The sequence below is a fragment of the Petromyzon marinus genome, chromosome 76 (assembly GCF_048934315.1).
Source record: "Petromyzon marinus isolate PM22_M1 ecotype Great Lakes invasive population chromosome 76, UKy_Petmar_22M1.pri1.0, whole genome shotgun sequence".
NCBI lineage: Eukaryota > Metazoa > Chordata > Hyperoartia > Petromyzontiformes > Petromyzontidae > Petromyzon > Petromyzon marinus.
In genome coordinates this window covers 4,274,459-4,287,527 of record NC_133742.1, presented here as the reverse complement: position 1 = coordinate 4,287,527, position 13,069 = coordinate 4,274,459, and the positions used below count along the sequence as shown (strand labels likewise).

Sequence of the window (13,069 nt, the reverse complement as noted above, 5' to 3'; positions counted from 1 at the left end):
CTGTGTGTGTCTCTGTGTGTCTCTGCGTGTGTAGCAGTGTCTCTGTGTGTCTCCGTGTGTCTCTGCGTGTCTCTGTGTGTGTGTCTCCGTGTGTCTCTGCATGTGTAGCAGTGTCTCTGTGTGTCTCTGCGTGCCTCTGTGTGTGTCTCTGTGTGTGTCTCTGTGTGTCTCTGCGTGTGTAGCCGTGTCTCTGTGTGTCTCTGCGTGTCTCTGTGTGTCTCCGTGTGTCTCTGTGTGTCTCCGTGTGTAGCCGTGTCTCTGTGTGTCTCTGTGTGTGTCTCCGTGTGTCTCCGTGTGTCTCTGTGTGTGTAGCAGTGTCTCTGTGTGTGTCTCTGTATGTGTAGCAGTGTCTCTGTATGTCTCTGTGTGTGTCTCCATGTGTAGCCGTGTCTCTGTGTGTCTCTGTGTGTCTCTGTGTGTGTAGCAGTGTCTCTGTGTGTCTCTGCGTGTCTCTGTGTGTGTCTCCGTGTGTCTCTGTGTGTGTAGTAGTGTCTCTGTGTGTGTCTCCGTGTGTAGCCGTGTCTCTGTGTGTCTCTGTGTGTCTCTGTGTGTGTAGCCGTGTCTCTGCGTGTCTCTGTGTGTGTAGCAGTGTCTCCATGTGTCTCTGTGTGTGTAGCAGTGTCTCTGTGTGTCTTTGTGTGTGTAGCAGTGTCTCCGTGTCTCTGTGTGTGTAGCAGTGTCTCTGTGTGTGTAGCAGTGTCTCCGTGTGTCTCTGTGTGTGTAGCAGTGTCTCTGTGTGTCTCCGTGTGTCTCTGTGTGTGTAGCCGTGTCTCTGCGTGTCTCTGTGTGTGTAGCAGTGTCTCTGTGTGTCTCTGTGTGTGTCTCCGTGTGTAGCCGTGTCTCTGTGTGTCTCTGTGTGTGTAGCAGTGTCTCCATGTGTCTCTGTGTGTGTAGCAGTGTCTCTGTGTGTCTTTGTGTGTGTAGCAGTGTCTCCGTGTCTCTGTGTGTGTAGCAGTGTCTCTGTGTGTGCAGCAGTGTCTCCGTGTGTCTCTGTGTGTGTAGCAGTGTCTCTGTGTGTCTCCGTGTGTCTCTGTGTGTGTAGCCGTGTCTCTGCGTGTCTCTGTGTGTGTAGCAGTGTCTCTGTGTGTCTCTGTGTGTGTCTCCGTGTGTAGCCGTGTCTCTGTGTGTCTCCGTGTGTCTCTGTGTGTGTAGCAGTGTCTCTGTGTGTCTCCGCGTGTCTCTGCGTGTCTCCGTGTGTCTCTGTGTGTGTAGCAGTGTCTCTGTGTGTGTCTCTGTGTGTGTAGAAGTGTCTCTGTGTGTCTCCATGTGTCTCTGTGTGTGTCTCCGTGTGTGTAGCCATGTCTCTGCGTGTCTCTGTGTTTGTAGCAGTGTCTCTGTGTGTCTCCGTGTGTCTCTGTGTGTGTCTCCGTGTGTGTGGCCGTGTCTCTGCGTGTCTCTGTGTTTGTAGCAGTGTCTCTGTGTGTCTCTGTGTGTGTAGCCGTGTCTCTGTGTGTCTCCGTGTGTCTCTGTGTGTGTCTCCGTGTGTGTAGCCGTGTCTCTGCTTGTCTCTGTGTGTGTAGCAGTGTCTCTGTGTGTCTCTGTGTGTGTAGCCGTGTCTCTGTGTGTCTCCGTGTGTCTCTGCGTGTGTAGCCGTGTCTCCGCCCCCATGTTTCCGTGTCTCTCTCGACCACCTGGACGAGCTGCTGCAGCTAAGGCTGAAAAACCTCACAGCTCAGAGCCGATGGAAACCTCGCTACCAGGTACCAACACCCTGCACTAACACCCTGCACTAACACCCTGCACTAACACCCCGCACTAACACCCCGCACTAACACCCCGCACTAACACCCCGCACTAACACCCCATACTAACACCACGCACTAACACCCTGCACTAACACCCTGTACTAACACCCTGCACTAACACCCTGCACTAGCACCCTGCACTAACACCCTGTACTAACACCCTGCACTAGCACCCTGTACTAACACCCTGTACTAACACCCCGCACTAACACCCCGCACTAACACCCCGCACTAACACCCCGCACTAACACCCTGCACTAACACCCTGCACTAACACCCTGCACTAACACCCTGCACTAGCACCCTGCACTAACACCCTGTACTAACACCCTGCACTAGCACCCTGTACTAACACCACGCACTAACACCCTGCACTAACACCCCGTACTAACACCCCGCACTAACACCCCGCACTAACACCCCGCACTAACACCCCGCACTAACACCCCGCACTAACACCCTGTACTAACACCCCGCACTAACACCCTGCACTAACACCCCGCACTAACACCCCGCACTAACACCCTGTACTAACACCCCGCACTAACACCCCGCACTAACACCCTGCACTAACACCCTGTACTAACACCCCGCACTAACACCCCGCACTAACACCCTGCACTAACACCCCGCACTAACACCCCGCACTAACACCCTGCACTAACACCCTGTACTAACACCCCGCACTAACACCCCGCACTAGCACCCCGCACTAACACCCCGCACTAACACCCCGCACTAACACCCCGCACTAGCACCCCGCACTAACACCCCGCACTAGCACCCCGCACTAACACCCCGCACTAACACCCCGCACTAACACCCCGCACTAGCACCACGCACTAACACCCCGCACTAACACCCCGCACTAACACCCCGCACTAACACCCCGCACTAACACCCCGCACTAACACCCCGCACTAACACCCTGCACTAACACCCCGCACTAACACCCCGCACTAACACCCTGCACTAACACCCTGCACTAGCACCCTGTACTAACACCCTGCACTAGCACCCTGCACTAACACCCCGCACTAACACCCCGCACTAACACCCCGCACTAACACCCCGTACTAACACCCCGCACTAACACCCCGCACTAACACCCCGCACTAACACCCCGCACTAACACCCCGCACTAACACCCCGCACTAACACCCCGCACTAACACCCTGCACTAACACCCCGCACTAACACCCCGCACTAACACCCCGCACTAACACCCCGCACTAACACCCCGTACTAACACCCCGCACTAACACCCCGCACTAACACCCCGCACTAACACCCCGCACTAACACCCCGCACTAACACCCTGTACTAACACCCCGCACTAACACCCTGCACTAACACCCCGCACTAACACCCCGCACTAACACCCTGTACTAACACCCCGCACTAACACCCCGCACTAACACCCTGCACTAACACCCTGTACTAACACCCCGCACTAACACCCCGCACTAACACCCTGCACTAACACCCCGCACTAACACCCCGCACTAACACCCTGCACTAACACCCTGTACTAACACCCCGCACTAACACCCCGCACTAGCACCCCGCACTAACACCCCGCACTAACACCCCGCACTAACACCCCGCACTAGCACCCCGCACTAACACCCCGCACTAGCACCCCGCACTAACACCCCGCACTAACACCCCGCACTAACACCCCGCACTAGCACCACGCACTAACACCCCGCACTAACACCCCGCACTAACACCCCGCACTAACACCCCGCACTAACACCCCGCACTAACACCACGCACTAACACCCCGCACTAACACCCCGCACTAACACCCCGCACTAACACCCCGCACTAACACCCCGCACTAACACCCCGCACTAGCACCACGCACTAACACCCCGCACTAGCACCACGCACTAGCACCCCGCACTAACACCCCGCACTAACACCCCGCACTAACACCCCGCACTAGCACCACGCACTAACACCCCGCACTAACACCCCGCACTAACACCACGCACTAACACCCCGCACTAACACCCCGCACTAACACCCCGCACTAACACCCCGCACTAACACCACGCACTAACACCCCGCACTAACACCCCGCACTAACACCCCGCACTAACACCCCGCACTAACACCCCGCACTAACACCCCGCACTAGCACCACGCACTAACACCCCGCACTAGCACCACGCACTAACACCCCGCACTAACACCCCGCACTAACACCCCGCACTAACACCACGCACTAACACCCCGCACTAACACCCCGCACTAACACCCCGCACTAACACCCCGCACTAGCACCCCGCACTAGCACCCCGCACTAGCACCCCGCACTAACACCCCGCACTAACACCCCGCACTAACACCCCCACCACCACCACCCTCCCCCAAGGCACGTGTCGACTCCTACCCGCGTCTACGCCTTGGTGAGCGTGGCGTGGTGGTGAGGAGCAGCCCCGGGGGCGTGCTGGTGAGGAGCAGCCCCGGGGGCGTGGTGGTGAGGAGCAGCCCCGGGGGCGTGGTGGTGGTGAGGTGCGAGGCTTGCCAGCTGCCTCGCCCGCCCCGCGTCCGCGTGGAGCTGTGGGGTGAGGGTTACCACCCCCTCACCCTGCAGCCGGAGTGCTTCCTCACCCACGACCTGCAGGTGAGTGAGTGGCGCGGTGAGTGAGTGGCGTGGTGAGTGGCGCGGTGAGTGGCGTGGTGAGTGAGTGGCGTGGTGAGTGAGTGGCGTGGTGAGTGGCGTGATGAGTGGCGTGATGAGTCACGTGGGGAGTGAGTGGCGTGGTGAGTGAATGGCGCGGTGAGTGAGTGGCGTGGTGAGTGAGTGGCGTGGTGAGTGAGTGGCGTGGTGAGTAAGTGGCGCGGTGAGTAAGAGGCGTGGTGAGTGGCGTGATGAGTCACGTGGGGAGTGAGTGGCGTGGTGAGTGGCGTGGTGAGTGAATGGCACGGTGAGTGAGTGGCGTGGTGAGTGGCGTGGTGAGTGAGTGGCGTGGTGAGTGAGTGGCGTGGTGAGTGAGTGGCGTGGCGAGTCACGTGGTGAGTGATTGGCACGGTGAGTGAGTGGCGCGGTGAGTGGCGTGGTGAGTCACGTGATGAGTCACGTGGGGAGTCGGTGACGTGATGGTGAGTCACATGGTGAAGTCACGTGGTGAGTCAGGAGACGTTGTGAGTCACGTGCTGAGTGACATGGGGCGTCACGTGCTGAGTGACGCGGGGAGTCAGTGACGTTGTGAGTGACGTGTTGAGTGACGTTGTGAGTGACGTGTGGAGTCACGTGCTGAGTCACGTGGGGAGTGACATGGGGAGTCACGTGCTGAGTGACGTGGTGAGTCACGTGCTGAGTGACGTGGCGAGTCACTTGCTGAGTCACGTGGGGAGTGACATGGGGCGTCACGTGCTGAGTGACGTGTGGAGTCACGTGCTGAGTGACGTGGGGAGTGACATGGGGAGTCACGTGCTGAGTGACGTGGTGAGTCACTTGCTGAGTCACGTGGGGAGTGACATGGGGCGTCACGTGCTGAGTGACGCGGGGAGTCAGTGACGTTGTGAGTGACGTTGTGAGTCACGTGTTGAGTCACGTGTTGAGTCACGTGTTGAGTCACGTGTTGAGTCACGTGCTCCCCCCCAGGTGTTCCACGTGGGCGTGCAGTGTGGACGCCGCACGCGCCTCTACCACGACCTCCGCCACTACAAACAGCGCCTCCTCCTACACCTCGTCGACATCCTCCACAACAACCACAACAACCACAACAACCACAACCACAACAACCACAACAACCACAACAACAACAATAACAACAACAACAACGAGGACCAAGTTGCAGAGCTCACCAATTGGGGGGTGGTGACGGAGAGCCCCACCCTCACCGACACCCTCACCGACACCACCACCACCACCACTCCGCTCACCACCTCCAACACCACCTCCATCACCACCGCCACCACTCCGCTCACCACCTCCATCACCACCTCCATCACCACCGCCACCACTCCGCTCACCACCTCCATCACCACCTCCATCACCACCGCCACCACTCCGCTCACCACCACCCTCACCACCGCCACAACCACTCCGCTCACCACCACCATCACCACCATCCCCCTCACCACCCCCCTTACCACCCCCCTCACTACCACTCCGCTCACCACACCGCTCACCACCCCGCTCACCACCACCACTCAGCTCACCACCCCTCTCCCCACCCCGCTCACCAGCACCACCCCCCTCACCACCACCCCGCTCACCACCAGCACCCCGCTCACCAGCACCCCGCTCACCACCAACAACCCCAGGACGTCCGTGCGAGCGGCCATCGCGAGCTTGGAGCGGTCCGGCTGGGTCGAGGAGGTGAGCCCTTGCCTCGTCCACTGCAGGCCGCTACACGTGGCACAACTGCGGTATTTGGCCTACTCCTCCACACTTACACAGGTGGTGCACCTAGCCTGGCACAGCAGCTGTCAACCCGTGGCACCTGCTGGGTCTGTCCCGTGACCTCCTCCTCCTCATGCACCTAGCCTGGCACAGCAGCTGTCAACCCGTGGCACCTGTTGGGTCTATCCCGTGACCTCCTCCTGCGCCTAGCCTGGCACAGCAGTCAACCCATGGCACCTGCTGGATCTGTCACGTGACCTCCTCCTCATGCACCTAGCCTGGCACAGCAGTCAACCCATGGCACCTGCTGGGTCTGTCCCGTGACCTCCTCCTCATGCACCTAGCCTGGCACAGCAGTCAAACCGTGGCACCTGCAGGGTCTGTCCCGTGACTTCCTCCTCCTCATGCACCTAGCCTGGCACAGCAGTCAACCCGTGGCACCTGCTGGGTCTGTCCCGTGACTTCCTCCTCCTCATGCACCTAGCCTGGCACAAGTGCCGCGATGACGTCACCGACATTGTTGTATGCGCGCGTGCACGTGTGTGTGTGTCCTGCGTCTCCTTCCTCTAGGTCGGCTCAGCCTTAAATCAGTTCGGTATAAAACATCGCTAGCACTGCGGGGAGAGAGACAAAGGCGGCCGGGCGTGGTGTTGGTGGTGGTGTTGCTGGCCACCCACCCCCTCTGTGTGTGTGTAGCCACAGCGGCCGAAGGCCTTCACAGGCAACGCTGCTGCTAACGCTACACTAACAGCACTTGCCCCCGCCTACAGCTCTGTTAAGAGGCTACACGGGGGACCTTTGTCTGTGTCTATGTGCTGCTGCTACTCGCTAACAGCACTTGCCCCTACAGCTCTGTTAAGAGGCTACACGGGGGACCTTTGTCTGTGTCTATGTGCTGCTGCTACTCGCTAACAGCACTTGCCCCTGCCTACAGCTCTGTTAAGAGGCTACACGGGGGACCTTTGTCTGTGTCTATGTGCTGCTGCTGCTATTCGCTAACAGCACTTGCCCCTACAGCTCTGTTTAGAGGCTACACGGGGGACCTTTGTCTGTGTCTATGTGCTGCTGCTACTCGCTAACAGCACTTGCCCCTGCAGCCTGTTAGAGGCTACACAGGGGACCTTTGTCTGTGTCTATGTGCTGCTGCTACTCGCTAACAGCACTTGCCCCTACAGCTCTGTTAAGAGGCTACACGGGGGACCTTTGTCTGTGTCTATGTGCTGCTGCTACTCGCTAACAGCACTTGCCCCTACAGCTCTGTTAGAGGCTACACGGGGGACCTTTGTCTGTGTCTATGTGCTGCTGCTACTCGCTAACAGCACTTGCCCCTACAGCTCTGTTAGAGGCTACACGGGGGACCTTTGTCTGTGTCTATGTGCTGCTGCCGCTACACTAACAGCACTTGCCCCTGCAGCCTGTTAGAGGCTACACGGGGGACCTTTGTCTCTGTCTATGTGCTGCTGCTGCTAACAGCACTTGCCCCTACAGCTCTGTTAGAGGCTACACGGGGGACCTTTGTCTGTGTCTATGTGCTGCTGCCGCTACACTAACAGCACTTGCCCCTACAGCTCTGTTAGAGGCTACACGGGGGACCTTTGTCTGTGTCTATGTGCTGCTGCTACTCGCTAACAGCACTTGCCCCTACAGCTCTGTTAGAGGCTACACGGGGGACCTTTGTCTGTGTCTATGTGCTGCTGCTACTCGCTAACAGCACTTGCCCCTACAGCTCTGTTAGAGGCTACACGGGGGACCTTTGTCTGTGTCTATGTGCTGCTGCTGCTCGCTAACAGCACTTGCCCCTACAGCTCTGTTAGAGGCTACACGGGGGACCTTTGTCTGTGTCTATGTGCTGCTGCTACTCGCTAACAGCACTTGCCCCCGCTACAGCTCTGTTAAGAGACTACACGGGGGACCTTTGTCTGTGTCTATGTGCTGCTGCTACTCACTAACAGCACTTGCCCCTGCAGCTGTTAGAGGCTACACGGGGGACCTTTGTCTGTGTCTATGTGCTGCTGCTATTCGCTAACAGCACTTGCCCCTGCAGCTGTTAGAGGCTACACGGGGGACCTTTGTCTGTGTCTATGTGCTGCTGCTACTCGCTAACAGCACTTGCCCCTACAGCTTTGTTAGAGGCTACACGGGGGACCTTTGTCTGTGTCTATGTGCTGCCGCTACTACCAACAGCACTTGCCCCTACAGCTCTGTTAGAGGCTACACGGGGGACCTTTGTCTGTGTCTATGTGCTGCTGCTACTCGCTAACAGCACTTGCCCCTACAGCTCTGTTAGAGGCTACACGGGGGACCTTTGTCTGTGTCTATGTGCTGCTGCTACTCGCTAACAGCACTTGCCCCTACAGCTTTGTTAGAGGCTACACGGGGGACCTTTGTCTGTGTCTATGTGCTGCCGCTACTACCAACAGCACTTGCCCCTACAGCTCTGTTAGAGGCTACACGGGGGACCTTTGTCTGTGTCTATGTGCTGCTGCTACTCGCTAACAGCACTTGCCCCTACAGCTCTGTTAGAGGCTACACGGGGGACCTTTGTCTGTGTCTATGTGCTGCTGCTACTCGCTAACAGCACTTGCCCCTGCAGCTGTAGAGGCTACACGGGGGACCTTTGTCTGTGTCTATGTGCTGCTGCTACTCGCTAACAGCACTTGCCCCTGCAGCTGTTAGAGGCTACACGGGGGACCTTTGTCTGTGTCTATGTGCTGCTGCTACTCGCTAACAGCACTTGCCCCTGCAGCTGTTAGAGGCTACACGGGGGACCTTTGTCTCTGTGTCTCTGCGGTGCGCAGCGCTACGGCAACCTGCAGGACCTCCTGAGGTCTGCCGACTTCTTCGGGGAAAACTCCTGCACCTAGCCTGGCACGCCCGGGAGTGAACCCGTGCCACCATTCCCACCCGGGAGTGAACCCGTGCCACCCATTCCACCCTAAGTGGACCCGTGTCACGCTCCCACCCAGAGTGAACCCTTGTCACCCTCTCGCCCAGAGTGAACCCGTGCCACCCTCCCACCCAGAGTGAGCCCGCGCCACCCTCCCACCCAGAGTGAGCCCGTGCCACCACCCCACCCAGAGTGAACCCGTGCCACCACCCCACCCAGAGTGAACCCGTGCCACCCTCCCACCCAGAGTGAACCCGTGCCACCCTCTCATCCAGAGTGAACCCGTGCCACCCTTCCACCCAAAGTGAACCCGTGACACCCTCCCACCCAGAGTGATCCCGTAACACCCGCCCACCCAGAGTGAACCCGTGCTACCCTCCCGCCCAGAGTGAACCCGTGTCACCCTCCCGCCCAGAGTTAACCCGTGCCATCCTCCCGCCCAGAGTGAACCCGTGCCACCCTCCCACCCAGAGCGAGCCCGTGCCACCCTCCCACCCAGAGTGAACCCGTGCCACCCTCCCACCCAGAGTGAACCCGTGCCACCCTCCCACCCAGAGCGATCCCGTGCCACCCTCCCATCCAGAGCGAACCCGTGCCACCCTCCCATCCAGAGTGAACCCGTGCGCCCTCTCACCCAGAGTGAACCCGTGCCACCCTCCCACCCAGAGTGAACCCGTGCCACCCTCCCACTCAGAGTGAACCCGTGCCACCCTCCCATCCAGAGTGAACCCGTGCCACCCTTCCCACCCAGAGTGAACCCGTGCCACCCTCCCACCCAGAGTGAACCCGTGCCACCCTCTCACCCAGTGGAAACCCGTGCCACCCTCCCACCAGAGTGAACCCGTGCCACCCTTCCGCCCAGAGTGAACCCGTGCCACCCTCTCGCCCAGAGTGGACCCGTGCCACCCTCTCGCCCAGAGTGAACCCGTGCAACCCTCTCGCCCAGAGTGAACCCGTGCCACCCTTCTCGCCCGAGTGAACTCGTGCCACCCTCTCGACCGAGTGAACCCGTGCCACCCTCTTACCCAGAGTGAACCCGTGCCACCCTCCCACCCAGAGTGAACCCGTGCCACCCTCCCACCCAGAGCGATCCCGTGCCACCCTCCCATCCAGAGCGAACCCGTGCCACCCTCCCATCCAGAGTGAACCCGTGCGCCCTCTCACCCAGAGTGAACCCGTGCCACCCTCCCACCCAGAGTGAACCCGTGCCACCCTCCCACTCAGAGTGAACCCGTGCCACCCTCCCATCCAGAGTGAACCCGTGCCACCCTTCCCACCCAGAGTGAACCCGTGCCACCCTCCCACCCAGAGTGAACCCGTGCCACCCTCTCACCCAGTGGAAACCCGTGCCACCCTCCCACCAGAGTGAACCCGTGCCACCCTTCCGCCCAGAGTGAACCCGTGCCACCCTCTCGCCCAGAGTGGACCCGTGCCACCCTCTCGCCCAGAGTGAACCCGTGCAACCCTCTCGCCCAGAGTGAACCCGTGCCACCCTTCTCGCCCGAGTGAACTCGTGCCACCCTCTCGACCGAGTGAACCCGTGCCACCCTCTTACCCAGAGTGAACCCGTGCCACCCTCCCACCCAGAGTGAACCCGTGCCACCCTCCCACCCAGAGTGAGCCCGTGCCACCCGTCCACCAAGAGCGAACCCGTGCCACCCTCCCACCCAGAGTGAACCCGCGCCACCCTTCCACCCAGAGCGAACCCGTGCCACCCTCCCACCCAGAGCGAACCCGTGCCACCCTCCCACCCAGAGCGAACCCGTGCCACCCTCCCACCCAGAGTGAACCCGTGCCACCCTCCCACCCAGAGTTAACCCGTGCCACCCTCCCACCCAGAGTGAACCCGTCCCACCCTCCCACCCAAAGTGAACCCGTGCCACCCCCCCCACCCAGAGTGAACCCGTGCCACCCTCTCACACAGAGTGAACCCGTGCCACCCTCCCACCAGAGTGAAACCCGTGCCACCCTCCCGCCCAGAGCGGACCCGTGCCACCCTCTCGCCCAGAGTGAACCCGTGCCACCCTTCTCGACCGAGTGAACCCGTGCCACCCTGTCGACCGAGTGAACCCGTGCCACCCTCACACCCAGAGTGAACCCGTGCCACCCTCCCACCCAGAGTGAACCCGTGCCACCCTCCCACCCAGAGTGAACCCTTGCCACCCTCCCGCCCAGAGTGAACCCGTGCCACCCTCTCGCCCAGAGTGAACCCGCGCCACCCCTCTCGACCGAGTGAACCCGTGCCACCCTCTCACCCAGAGTGAACCCGTGCCACCCTCTCACCCAGAGTGAACCCGTGCCACCCTCCCACCCAGAGTGAACCCGTGCCACCCCCCACCCAGAGTGAACCCGTGCCACCTCTCGCCCAGAGTGAACCGTGCCACCCTCCCACCAGAGTGAAACCCGTGCCACCCTCCTGCCCAGAGTGGGCCCGTGCCACCCTCCCACCCCGAGTGAACCCGTGCCATCCTCCCACCCAGAGTGAACCCGTGCCACCCTCCTGCCCAGAGTGGACCCGTGCCACCCTCCCAACCCAGAGTGAACCCGTGCCACCCTCTCGCCCAGAGTGGACCCGTGCCACCCTCTCGCCCAGAGTGAACCCGTGCCACCCTCTCGTCCAGAGTGAACCCGTGTCACCCTTCTCGCCCGAGTGAACCCGCGCCACCCTCTCGACCGAGTGAACCCGTGCCACCCTCTCACCCAGAGTGAGCCCGTGCCACCCTTCCACCCAGAGTGAACCCGTGCCACCCTTCCACCAAGAGCGAACCAGTGCCACCCTCCCACCCAGAGCGAACCCGTGCCACCCTCCCACCCAGAGCAAACCCGTGCCACCCTCCCACCCAGAGCGAACCCGCGCCACCCTCCCACCCAGAGCGAACCCGTGCCACCCTCCCACCCAGAGTTAACCCGTGCCACCCTCCCACCCAGAGTGAACCCGTGCCACCCTCCCACCCAGAGTGAACCCGTGCCACCCTCCCACCCAGAGTGAACCCGTGCCACCCTCCCACCCAGAGTGAACCCGTGCCACCCCCCCACCAAGAGTGAACCCGTGCCACCCTCTCACCCAGAGTGAACCCGTGCCACCCTCCAACCAGAGTGGAACCCGTGCCACCCTCCCGCCCAGAGTGAGTCCGTGTCACCCTCTCGCCCAGAGTGAACCCGTGCCACCCTCTCGCCCAGAGTGAACCCGTGCCACTCTCTCGACCGAGTAAACCCGTGCCACCCTCCCACCCAGAGTGAACCCGTGCCACCCTCCCACCAGAGTGAACCCGTGCCACCCTCCCGCCCAGAGTGAGTCTGTGTCACCCTCTCGCCCAGAGTGAACCCGTGCCACCCTCTCGCCCAGAGTGAACCCGTGTCACCCTCTCACCCATAGTGAACCCGTGCCACCCTCTCACCCAGAGTGAACCCGTGTCACCCTCTCGGCCGAGTGAGCCCATGCCACCCTCTCACCCAGAATGAACCCGCGCTACCCTCCCACCCAGAGTGAACCCGTGCCACCCTCCCACCCAGAGTGAACCCGTGCCACCCTCCCACCCAAAGTGAACCCGTGCCACCCTCTCACCCAGAGCGAGCCCGTGCCACCCTCCCACCCAGAGTGAACCTCTGTCACCCTCTCACACAGTTAACCCGTGCCACCCAACCACATACAGAGTGAACCCGTGTCACCACCCCACAGAGTGAACCTGTGCCACCCTCCCACCCAGCGCTAACCCGTGCCACCCTTCCACCGAGCGTGAACCCGTGTCACCCTCCCGCACAGAGTGAGCCCGTGCCACCCTGCCACCCCCTAGTGAGCCCGTACCACCCTGCCACCCACGAGTGAACCCGTACCACCCTCCCACCCCTGAGTGAACCCGTACCACCCTACCACCCCCTAGTGAACCCGTACCACCTGCCACCCCAGAGTCAACCCGTACCACCCTGCCACCCCCTAGTCAACCCGTACCACCCTGCCACCCCTAGTCAACCCGTACCACCCTCCCACCCCCCCCGAGTGAACCCGTACCACCCTCCCACCCCCCGAGTGAACCCGTACCACCCTCCAACCCCCTAGTCAACCCGTACCACCCT

At 60.9% G+C, this 13,069-nt stretch overlaps 1 protein-coding gene across 1 annotated transcript in view; it reads left to right on the top strand.

Moving 5' to 3' along the window:
* The window catches only part of LOC142907276 (uncharacterized), a 36,558-nt gene extending 25,213 nt beyond the window's left edge, over positions 1–11,345 (top strand). The window contains exons 5-8 of the mRNA XM_076056583.1: positions 1,591–1,700; positions 4,129–4,380; positions 5,365–6,084; positions 8,907–11,345. Coding sequence (XP_075912698.1) covers positions 1,591–1,700; positions 4,129–4,380; positions 5,365–6,084; positions 8,907–8,972 — 1,148 coding nt within the window. The 3' untranslated portion in view covers positions 8,973–11,345. The remainder of the gene's footprint in view (positions 1–1,590; positions 1,701–4,128; positions 4,381–5,364; positions 6,085–8,906) is intronic.
* Positions 11,346–13,069: the final 1,724 nt, after the last annotated feature.